The 12,553-nt window shown below is 33.7% G+C and overlaps 1 protein-coding gene across 4 annotated transcripts in view; it reads left to right on the forward strand.

Annotated features, from left to right (window-relative positions):
- Window positions 1-12,553, forward strand: part of TAF2 (TATA-box binding protein associated factor 2) — an 88,406-nt gene that overhangs the window by 42,102 nt on the left and 33,751 nt on the right. For all 4 annotated transcript variants that reach the window (XM_069081009.1, XM_069081010.1, XM_069081012.1 and 1 more), the window contains exons 18-21: window positions 160-270; window positions 3,719-3,912; window positions 4,615-4,754; window positions 9,991-10,060. In XM_069081009.1, the coding sequence (XP_068937110.1) occupies window positions 160-270; window positions 3,719-3,912; window positions 4,615-4,754; window positions 9,991-10,060 (515 nt within the window). The remainder of the gene's footprint in view (window positions 1-159; window positions 271-3,718; window positions 3,913-4,614; window positions 4,755-9,990; window positions 10,061-12,553) is intronic.

Genomic DNA, 12,553 nt, shown 5'->3' on the forward strand with positions numbered 1-12,553 from the left:
TTTCTCTCATATTAGGATACTTCGGGATAGGTTCTGAGAAACCTCAGAATTCTTTGTTCCAAATCTTTGTGTCAGCATCAGAACAAACAAATATTTTTGTTTAAATCTGTGATGAATTATAATGATGAGAAAATTGGTTTTTTTTTTCTTTTCCTATAGACCATGCCAGTTGCTATGGCTCTTTTGAGAGATGTTCATAATCTATGTCCCAAAGAAGTTTTAACATTTATCTTAGACCTAATCAAATATAATGATAACAGGAAAAATAAGGTAAGATATTACTCATAAAGATTCCCTGTGGAATTTTATTTTTAAATAATTTTAACTGACTTCATTTAAAAAATAATTTCTAAGTGTACAATCTTTGATACAAGCAGGTATAAACTAACCTTGTATAATAAACAGTTTGTTAGTATAAGTAATTGATAAAGTCTGAGAACTTTAGAGTTAGAATTTTTTGTACCAATAGTTCTTTTGATCTATTTCTTCCTAGTTTTCACCCAAATTTTGACTGTAACTTGCCATGATTCCTCATCTTAAAAAAGGATGATGTTTAAAAGAATCTTGGTGTTGTTTTTGGCCGGGGGGGTTTGGAAACCTGGGTGATAGCAACATTAATGTTGTCTCACAGACCAGTGAAAAAGAGTAAAAGGGTTTTCTGTTAGTAATCATGGCATACTGTTATTTTTGCAAAGCTTGCAAAACTAGGATGCTCTTGATATTGAATCTAAAACAATTAACCATAAGATTAAGTTCTTTAGACAGTTTTATTATAACCAGATTACGCAGTTGAAAAATCTGTCATGAGGAAAGTATTAAATGTTTGATTTTGTAAGGCTGAACCAGGAGCTCTGAGTAAGAACTTGCCAAGGGGCAAATTTAGCCTTGCTATCAGGAAACAATTCCTAACAATTAAGATGATTCAAAAATAGACTGCATTACCTCTGGAGGTATAGAGTTCCTTCTCATTGGAAGTCTTGAAGCAAAAACTAGTTGACCACAGGTAGTAGGGACTCTTCTGGTTTGAGTTGGACCAGATGATTCTTTTTGTCTCTGAAATTGTGTGATTCTCATATCCATGGAAGAATTATATTCATTTGGAGACAGAGCATGAGGAATATATATTTAGGTAATTCTTGTGTGCTTGAAATTTATACCAACAGAAGGCACAGAGGCTAGAAAAGGCGTAGGACAGCAGTAATGGACAGAGAATAGTCCACATTGACAGGAATTGAGAGAGAGAGAGAGAGAAGGTTTGTGCTAACTTATGGAAAGTCTTATTCAAGGATTAGGAGTCTAGATTTTTTTCTTAATGTGAATAGGAACCCCCAGAGGTTTTTGAGTAAAAGAATGATGTGATCAGAGTAGTGCATGAAGATTACTCGAATAATGGTGAAAAGAGTTTGTTGAAAATAAAATAGACTGAGGTAGATAAAACCAAGTTGGAGATTACTACTATGATTAAAAGTAAAAGAGACAAAGGGCTTAAAGTAGGGTGCTTATTAGGTACCCATAGGACTTGAAATAGGGTGCTTATTGGCTATGCATTTTAATAATAAAGTGACAGAGTGAAGAGTTATTGTTGATAGAGAAACAATAGAAGTTGGCAACCGATCGTATATAAGAGATGAAAGATTGAAAAATGCCTTGAAGTTGGATGGCTAGGTAAACAAGGTTGGGGGAACAAATTTTAGGGAGAAGATGACTTTATCATCAGTTTTTTAAGTGTCACTTTTGGTATCCACCAGGCAGTTGGAGATAAGTGGATCAGAGCTATGGAGAGAAATAGGGGGCTGACTTTGTAGTCTTCTATATAGAGTTGATCATTGAAATCTTGGTAGGAGATGAAATTACCAAGTGAGAAGATTAAGGACAAATCATTTTGGGGAAGCTTGTTATGCCAAGCAGCTTGAAGAAGTGAAAAAAGTGCTGGATTTGTATTCAGAAGGTTTGAGTTTGAATTCCAACTTTACTCCTTACTACTTACTACCTGGGTGGACCTCACTTTCTTTACTAGTTCATTAAGGGGATTGGGCTATCTTTCTAACATTCCTTCTAGCTCTGACTTTGTGATCAAATGATCCTGAATGACAAAAAGAGGAAGAATGAGCAAAGAAAAGATAAAGAAAGGCTGGAGTACCATAAAACTGCAGTGTGGAAGGCTTGGGGAAAGGAGGAAAGTACAGTGCCATATGCTATAGAAAGATCAAGGAAGATGAAGACACCAAAAAAACCAAACCAAACCAAAAGGGCAGTTGGATATGGTGATGATGAAGTCTTTAGTAATCTTGGAGAAGAATGGTCTTTGGAGAAGAAGAGTGTGAAAGCCAGATTATAAAACATTGCAGAGTGTGGTGAAGAAGTAGAGACACCAAATGTAAATTGATCTTTTTAGAAGGTTAGCACTCAGAGGAGGGCACAGAAAGTAAATACTTAGGACTTGGGGGTAAGTGTGGTTTACTGGCTTCAGTCATAGTTGTCTGGGGGAATAAAGAATTTTCTTTATCATTATTATTATTATTATTCTGGTTTCTCTTAAAATTTTTTGACAGTTACCTAGTGTACTTACAGCTTTTAGGTGTCTTTTCTGAAATTTTACCTCAACTTTCTTTTTTAAAAAAATTATACTGTGAATTTAACAAAATACCTTAAAATGAAATTAGGCAAATTGAATCTTCCCTCTGACAAATGAGACACTTTGACTGGTAACTGATTTTTATGGCTTTCTCCTTTGCTTACAATCAGTCTGTTTTTTAAAAAATTATATCTGTGAATGTCAAATCCACCCTAGTATACTGCAAGCTTCTTAAGGGCAGGGTCTATTATTTTTGCTCTTTGTATCTATAGTACCTGTATATTATAGGCATTAAATATTTGTTGGAGGGCAGGTGGGTGGTAGAATGAATGGAGTGTGGAGCCTGAAGTCAGGAAAACTCATCTTCCTGAGTTCATATCTAGCCTCAGACACTTACTTGCTGTGTGACTCTGGGCAAATCATTTCACCTTGTTTGCCTCACTCTCCTTAGCTGTAAAATGAACTGGAGAAGGAAATGATAAATTACTCCAGTATCTTTGCCAAGAAAACTTCAAATGGGTTACAAAGAGTCAAACACAACTGAAAAATAACTGGAAAAAAATTTAGCTAGTTAGTAGATGGCTAGGTGGATGAATAATGAATGAAAACAATAGTTTATTATATTTTTACTGAATTTAAATTTATTACCATGAAAGAAAGGTAACTGTACAAGTTCAAGATTAATTGTTTTAAGCCTAAGCATTGAATAAATGTTTTTCAATGTCTCTTGAGGCAGGTCACTGAGGAATAAAATTCCAGGACACATAATTGTAGGGGAAATTTTTTTGAGGATTATTATGTTACCAAATACTCTTAACATATTTCACTTAATTTTTTGACCAGAAAAATAGTTTTTCTAGTTTATTTATTTAGAAACAGCCAAGTAGGATAGTGGATAAAGTGCTGACTTTTGAGTTAGGAAGACCAGAGACCAAGTCCAAATACCTACTTTGTGACCCTGGGCAAGTCATTTAATTGTTGTTGACTTAGTTTCTTTATCAGTAAATAGAGATAACAACTATACCTCCCTCTTAGGGTTACTCAGAGGAACAAATGAGATCAGTGCCTGGCATGTGGTAGGTACTATTTAATTGTTTATTTCTCTTCTTCCTTTCTTCCCCCCTTGTCTTTTTTTTTGCTTAGTTTTCAGATAATTATTATCGTGCAGAAATGATTGATGCACTTGCCAACTCGGTAACACCTGCAGTCAGCGTAAATAATGAAGTTCGAACATTAGATAACCTAAATCCAGATGTTCGACTTATTCTTGAAGAAATCACTAGGTTCCTAAATATGGAAAAGCTTCTGCCCAGTTACAGACACACCATCACAGTCAGGTACGATTAAATACTTATTACACAACAGATTCTTTTATGCCACTGGAAATGTCATCTGTTTTATTCTTGATGTATTTTATTTCACAAGAAAAGATATTCAAAGCAGTGTGGGAAAGTAAGCTTTTAAAATTTATCTAGAAACAATATTTTAATTAGAACTTGATGCAAGACAACCTTGTGAATGAATTCTGGCTTAAAATTAAAATACATGTTATAATATCTGTTGTAAGATACATATGAACATATTATAAGGCTAACAATTTGAAATGTTTAGGAAGTTTATGTTATTTTATAATGCCTGAAATTATAAATTTGCATGTGTGGTTTTATCTAAAGAAAAAAATTAACAATAAATAATATTGGGACAAAATAGTTAAATCAAATTTTATACTAAAGAAATTTTATTTTTCTAATTTGCTATCTTGTTTACCTAATTAGAATATATTACTTTAAATATAAGTTTAAACCATGTATATGAGTTCTGAAATATGATTTGCGATCATGTTATAGGGGTTTCTTTGCTTTTAAAGATAGGTACTTCTAGACAACTTTTACAGTTGTTAGGATAATTGAAGCATATTTTGTAATGTGAGTATTTCCTATGACAGTACAAATTTGTAATATTAAGAACTGAATTATGCTTGGAATAATTTTTACTTTGCTTAAGATTTTTTGAAGATTACTAATGGTTTTTCCTCCTAGCTGTCTGAGAGCCATTCGGGTACTACAGAAGAATGGGCATGTGCCAAGTGATCCTACCCTCTTTAAGTCTTATGCTGAGTATGGACACTTTGTAGACATTCGAATAGCAGCTTTGGAAGCAGTTGTTGATTACACCAAAGGTAATTTTTTTACTTATACTCATTCAATTCAAGAAAGAATGACATTTTTGTCATTTCTTCTGATGTTGATGAATCTTTTTTCATTGGCTACAAGATAGTTATTTAATAATTCTTTTTATATTAAAATACTATTTCAGAAAGCTGGCGAAATTCTTCATGGTAATATTTTTCCTAAGATAAAATTTTGTTTGAATCTTGGATCTTTATAATCATTACCAAAAAAGAAAGAATTAACATTATGGATAGCTTTGGGCTTTCCAGGAGATTTATGTATAGATCTGATTGGTCTGATTCTTAATTATGTTCTTTCAAAAGTCTGTAGTCTATAAATGAGTATATATACCTAACTTCTTCACTGTACACATAGAATATTAATCTTTTTCCTCCAGGAAAAAAAATACTTCAAAAAGAGGCTTATTTCTTTGCTTAAGTATCAGACTATCTCTTATGCCGTTTTCTGAGGTGCTAGAAATAAAATAAAGCTAATTCATTATAGGAAGATTTACTTCATCTAAAAGAAGTCCAAACTAGAAGCCATGAAACACAGGTTGTTTTTAACTTTTAAAGGATGAGTTTACTAAGGGAACTATTTTCATTATTATTATTATTATGAGAATAAAAAGTAAGCTTGGGGGTACAGGTTGGGTATGTCATTGCAGCTTATTAACTTTTGCCAAGAATCATTGAAGTCTATTTAGTATTGTGCTTAGATTCTGATATCTTGCAAGACAAAAATGACCTAAGCAATTCTGAGCACATAAAATTTGAAACTTTGAACTCTTGTAATTTAAGGTACCTGTTTGACCAAACAAACCTTTCTGTTAGCTATTACATTTGCCAGAAGTCTAGGCAACTGGAAGCACTTGTTCAGGCTCATAAAAGATGCACTGTATCAAAGGCCAGACTTGTCTTTGGTCCCCAAAGTAATATCTAGTTACCCTACAAAATTTTAAAAATAAGCTAAATGCATCAAAGACATTTAAGTTTGGCTGGAACAGATGACACTATAGGGCAGATGTCAGAAGAACCCTAAAATATTATATTTCAAATAACAACAGGTTTAGGAAGTGAAACAGACTTTTGTTTTTATGAAGCAGCAGTGTTCCCCTGTTAGTTACCTGACCCTATTTATATAGCTAGCCCATTAACTAGAAGGACCATTTCACAAGGAAAGGATCATTTTGTTAAAATCTATTTGAATAGTAATGCTGAGAAAATTGGAGGAGAAAAGGCATTTCAAAATATAGTAAAGGACCTTTTAAAATTCCATTTATCTCAGCTTCCCATTTTAAAGTTATTTTCTTACGTAAAATAATAGACACTTATTTAACTACTTAGTTGGCTACACTATGAGTAGTCAAGGTGAACTCCAAGGTGCTTAAATGCACCTTGCATTAGGTAGCTTCCAACTGAGAATTAAGTTTTAAGTTTGGTTGATAGTAGTTTTTTAAATAAGCTTTTGTTGACACTGACCTCCCTTAACTGTAACGTATCTTGTTCTGTCCTGTTTCCATTTTTAAAAAATTTTAAGTGGATTGCAATTTTTAGAAGAATAATACTGGGACAGGAATTGCTATCTTTGAAAGATGGTTATAAATTCATTACTTAAAAAAAATCTGTTTTCATTTAACTAGATACTGAGAGTTCAAGAAATAATTCAAAATAAGTTTCATACTTAAAGTGACAAGATTCAAAATCCATCAATTAAGTCAGAACTCTAAGTCAATACCGACAATCCACATATCATCTGTCTCATCTGCCCCATATACTGCAGCTTGGGTATTCCATAATCTGAGCTAAAAAATGCTTACTAGTCTTTTCTAGTTCCTACTAGTTTCTTTAATGCTACCTCATAGCCAGGTATGATGTTACAAATGAATAGTAATGTATTTTATCCCCGATAACTTCTTGAGGAGCAAAAAATGTGTTTGTAAATCTCAAAATGGAAAATATCAAGTCATTTTCTCCTTGACTTTCTGTATAATTCCAGGGAGGTAAGACTCCTGCATAATCATCTTATAATGAATAATAATGATAATAATAATAGCCAGCATTTATATAACACTTACCATATGCTAAGCATCTTGCTAAGTGCTTTGTAATTATCTCATTTGATTCTCAAAACAGCCTTGGGAGGTAGGTAGGTGCTTTTATTATCTCCCTTGATTACAGCCCTATTCAAAAAACAGATACATTTAAAGATATAAAATTATTTTTAAGGGATATTGTGAAAATTTTCAAAGCTTTATTTTTGTAATGAAAATAAGTATATGCTACGTAAATGCTTATTGATTAATATAGCACATATTGGATAAAGACTGATGTTTTCAAATAAGAAAATAACAGGATGGTATCAGTTCTGAAGTTTTTGGAATTATTAGTTGATACAATTATAGAATTTAGAGCTGGAAGGGATCTTAATTATATACCAATCCAATCTATTTGTTTTATAAATGAGAAGATTAGAATAAGAGAGATTTAGTAACTTACTTAATGTCTTACATAGGTAGTAAGTAGAGCTAGGACATATATGTGAGATCTCTATAAATCCAGTGCTTTTGCTACTGATTTAAAATAGAAAGGAAGGGACATTATTTGATATGATGGTGGTGGTAGTGGTGGTATTATATTTTTTAATCAGTCTTTGTATTAGGCACATACTTATCAATATAAGATTGTTACTTAATATTTATCAAATTGACCCAGGAGAGGGATATCTTCAAAATGTAATTGTAGAACTTATTTAAACTTATGTTTCCTGAAAATATCTTATACTAGACATTTTAACATGGAGCTGTTTATATTAATTAAACCTGTAATATTGAACTAAAATCATTAGGGAGGGACATGCTAAAGAAGAAAAATTGAATTAGGTATCTTGGTGGGGGAAAGGGATTTGACTTGTTAGTTGAAAAGGTCATGAAGGATAAGCATAAACTAACAAACAAACTGTACAGACCTCCTTACATTACCACCAATTATTGTTTTGAAACAAAATAGATATTTGGAGTTCAACTTCAGTATCATTATCTCCTTACCCAAATGTTTCTGTTCTGGGAAGCAGAGTCTTACAGTAATGTGAAATTGTTTTTCTTTTGTTTGCTTTTTTAAAAAAATATGTACTTTAATATTCATTTTTTTAAAAATCTGAATTTTTTTCTCAATTGTCTCCTTCCTTCAGACCCTCACCCATTGAGGACGGTAATATGATAAATGGAATAAGTATTTAAATGATTAATGCTGCCTTAAAGTGAGATAGCAGAATAATTGAAAACTTTAAAAAAACAGTAAAACTGAGATGGAATTTGTCACTTGCATGTGAATAATGAATTGACCAAAATTATTAATTTATTAGTTAAACACTACTACTTGAATTAGCAAAACTGAGAGAGGAATAAATGCCAGGATTTAGAATATAGGTTCATAAATTGTGAGAGCTGGAAGGGAAGAGGGAAGGCATTTACAACTGCTTCACTTAACAGATGAGGGAATAAAGGCCAGAGTGACTAAGTAACATGCCTGAGGCCATACAGGTGTTACTAGACAGAGCCAGGCTTTGAACCTAAGGCTTCTTACTCCAAACCCAGTGTTTTTTCCATTCCATTATATTGCCTGACCAAAGAAGAAATATAATTCTGAAAAGGAAAAAATGACTTTCAAAGAGTGAGTGACAGGGCAGAAGTTATTGCTAAAAAGCTCAACAGAAACAGGAGGTGAATAATTACAATGTGAACTAGGGGGTGTTCGCTTACTGTCAGCATGATTTGGTGACTGCACCTATTTGATGGTATAGTAGAAGAATTAAATAATTTCTAAGGTTAGAAAAGGAAGAAACTGAATTGAAAATTAAAAATAAAGGTTACCATAACCCTGTTGATTTGAGAAATGGAACTGAGTGAGTATTTAAGGTGAGTTAAGACACAGACTCCTCCTTTATAAATTGATATAGAGTGCACCAGGAATCTGTGTTGAACATTTTTACAGTTATTTGGGTGGAGGGATGAAGAGCATAGTTATCAAATTTTCAGATAATAGAAAGTTAAAGGAATTATTAGCACATCAAACGACAGTTAGGAGCCCAAAAGATACTAATAAGGTAGGACATTGGGCTAAAATCTGAGACAACCTTTTAAGTTCCATCCAGAAAGACATATTGTTCAGGGAGATGGCTTTGGATTTCTTCCTTCCTTATTTCATGGAAGTAGTGTGTCAATTTAACACCCCATTTTAGAAAATAAACTGGAGATTGGTTAGAGTTGAACACTGTGTGGTGGATTTATGGCATAGTCAGTTAAAGAAGCATTTATTGAACACCCTGTCATGTGCTGGGGAGACAAAAACAGCAATGAAAATCGTTCCTGCCCTCAAGGAATTTATAATCTAAATGATTGAAGGCATTAGGGAGATTTAGCCTAGGAAGAGGGGATTTAAGACATACTAGGTGTCATCAAGTATTTGAAGAGTTTTTATGTGGAAGAGAGCAGAATTGACTTCTTTTTGGCCTCAGAGGACAGAAGTAGGAAGTTTATGGTTTAGGCTTGCGTTTAGGGGAAACAATTTTTTTATACTGAGAACTCTAAAATTGAATTAGGCAGCTTGGGATGGTAAGTAATCTTTCCACCATGGAGGGTCTTTAGGCAGAGGTAGCATAGCCACTCATCATGGATGTAATGAAGGGATTCTTGTTCGGTTTTGGAGATGACCACTGGAAGTTCCTTCCATTTGATAGAATCTGTGGCTTTATTAAAAGCAACGTTCAAAATTTGATAGATTTGTTGAAGGCAGTATGAAATACAAAAGATTTCTTACTGTTCTCAATTCCAAATGATTAGTAGATATTCTCCACTAATATTTGTCTTATTTACATTTTATTGTTTTCAAATATTTAAATACCTTTTTTTTCTAGATGCTGGGCAAGATATGAGGGAGATTATACCAAAAGGAATATCTTTTACTTTGTTAGTCTAGTTTGTATAACAGTTATTCCTGTGCAAGCTTACTTAATCCTCTTAACAAAAATCTCCATTAGTAAGAAACAGATAAGTACAAAGATTAATGTAATTCAGTTTACATTTGGAAAGTGTGAAAAGAAATGTACAAAATGCTGTGAATCTCAGAGGCAGGAGAGTTTACTTCTCCAGTTAAGAAAAGAGATAATTTTTAAGATGGGCCTTGGCAGGGATTTGTTGATTAAATCATAACTTGCTACTGATTATTGTAATTTTTTTGTTAACAGTGGATAGAAGTTATGAAGAATTACAGTGGTTGCTTAACATGATTCAGAATGATCCTGTACCCTATGTAAGGTTAGTTTACATTTGTTACTTGTGACATATTATGTTTATAACATCTTAAATAGATTATTTAATTTTATTATTAATTTTTTTTGCTTTTTGGAGGGCAATTGGGATTAAGTGACTTGCCCAAGGTCACAAGGCTAGTTTTTGTGTTAAGTGTCTGAGGCTGGATTTGAACTTAGGTTCTCCTGACTCCAGGGCCAGTGCTCTATTCACTGCACCACCTAGCTGCCCCATCTTAAATAGATTAGAATAATTTTTAGACAATTTTAAAAACAAGCCATTTTATGATTTTGAAAGTAAGGAATTGTTATATGAATTACATACTTGTCCATTTTTATTGGTTTGTATTTGAGCAAATAATTCCTAAAAAAACATTTGCTTATATACTAGAAGCCAATATAATGGAGTTCATTACTTTGTAGATTGAGATATAGCTTCTTTTGCAGGGAAATCAATTTTACAGAAAGAAAATTTAGCTTGCTATATCACAAAGAACCTGTAATATGGTATCACTCTTCTTTTCTAAACCAGACTATAATATCCTTCTACTTCAGTTATTTTTAAAGTGAGAGGCAATGTCCCATAGTAAAGTACCAGCCTTGAAGTAAGGAAGTATTGCCTCTAATACTTAGTGGCTATATGACCAAGGCAAGCCACAACCTCTCCCTGACCACAAATGAAAACTTTAATAAAGAGTCAGGCTCTGTGCATTTCTCAAGAGCCTGTCAGGCGGGCCTTGTATGGTTTTGACCTGTCCTGCCTTCTGCTACTACCTTCTTTTAGTGTTGCAGTTTGTATTCTTCAAGGATAACAGAGTCATTCATACCAGAAAGTTTCTTACTTTCAGGGCTCCATATGGTTTCTGGTAATGGGCTGACTGTAACCCTCCTGAGCTTTCCAGGTTCTAGACTCTGGTTAGGATCTAGACAACATAATTGCAGACTTGCCCCCAGTGTGAAGCCCTAGTAGACAGTTGCTGGCATTAGCATTTGTCAGCTAGTTGGAAAACTCTGTAGGTTCGGAGCATCAGTGCAGTCTGATAATCTCTGTTCTTCATTTGTGGGATGAATGTCCAATCTTAAATCTTTTTGGGTGAGAGGGGCAGTGCAGAGACCTCTGTGTCCATAGGCTGGGTCTGTTACACCCTCTCTGGAACGGAGGGGACAGTGCTAAGGTTCCGGTTTGCACTGAGTCCAAGATCCCTTCTTTGGGGTTAGAGCAATAGTGCTTCAGCTCTTGTATGCCCACAGGGCTGAGTCTGAGTTTCCAATCCCCTCTCTGGGTCAGGGACAACACTGTGGCTCTGTTCTGCTCTCATGTCTGGCTCCACAATCCTGGCTCACACCTCTTCCACAGTTCCTGCCCTGTTACTTGCCTGTAGGTCAGTTTTGTTTAAATAGGTTAAGTTGTAGCTGTTTTAATTGCTTGCCTTAACTTATTTTTATTCCTCAATTTCATTTAGTATTGATTTTGATATTTGTCCTAATTATTTGTTGGTCTGGCTGTACACTAGAGAGCTGATTCAGAATTGACTCATGTCATCAGGCATTTACTGTTAGAGTATAATGAATCTATTTTTTGTAATGTTATTCAATAATTGTCATGTCCAGTTTCTTCTGATTTTCTTTTTGAAGAAAATATTCATGAAATGTAGGTTTGAAACTTCTGTGTTGTTTGTAAGCCTTTGACCTCTCTAGTTTCTCATTCCTGTGCCACATTTTCTAAAAGTATTGTTTTTCAAGACTCCCCATATTCATCTTTGTATTGTAGTCTGTAGATACTAAAGTTAGTGTCAAATTGGTTTGGAGATTCTTACCAAGTTCTTTGTCATGTTTCTTTACTTCTGATTCTGTGATTCTTCATTCTCTGACACAGGTGGTACAGAAGTTGTCATTTTTATGCTGATTTATTCAAATGCTTATAGTGGGCATTGCATTATGAGTTGACTAATTGATTCCATGAAATAATGTCTCTTGTTACCTTTAAACACAGGAAAACCAACTCCTTTATTTGCTTGTATAAGGAGAGCCTTTGAGAATTCTTTTCAAAGGTTTTAAGGATCATTCATTTTCAAGTTGTTTTATTTTCTGTTTTCATTTTTACTGAAAATGCCGATGTTGATATGATTCCTTTACTCGTAGTACTATGTTAATTTATTGGTAATTGGACAGTAATTATATATTTAGAATATAAATAATTAACTTAATTTTCATGGATGGTCTAAAAACTGTTATTTTTAGCACCCTCTGCTCTCTTTTTCTGTCACTGCCACCATTACTGGAAGGAGAAGAAGGTGTAAGACTGAGGGCCATCTTAGGTTTTCTTTATTTCATGGGTTACCATGACCATAGTAGTTAGCCTTTTGGTAATGAGCCTTTCCACACTTAGCTAGACTAATCCTTGGGAAAATCAGTCTGTCATCCAGACCATATGAGAAACTTTCCAACATTATGTGATCTGCCAGATCCTATAACTACACTACTGTACCCTTTAGGAACT

This window comes from Petaurus breviceps, unplaced genomic scaffold (genome assembly GCF_028583685.1).
Source record: "Petaurus breviceps papuanus isolate PSGF00001 unplaced genomic scaffold, PetGlider_PUasm1.0 98, whole genome shotgun sequence".
Lineage (NCBI taxonomy): Eukaryota > Metazoa > Chordata > Mammalia > Diprotodontia > Petauridae > Petaurus > Petaurus breviceps.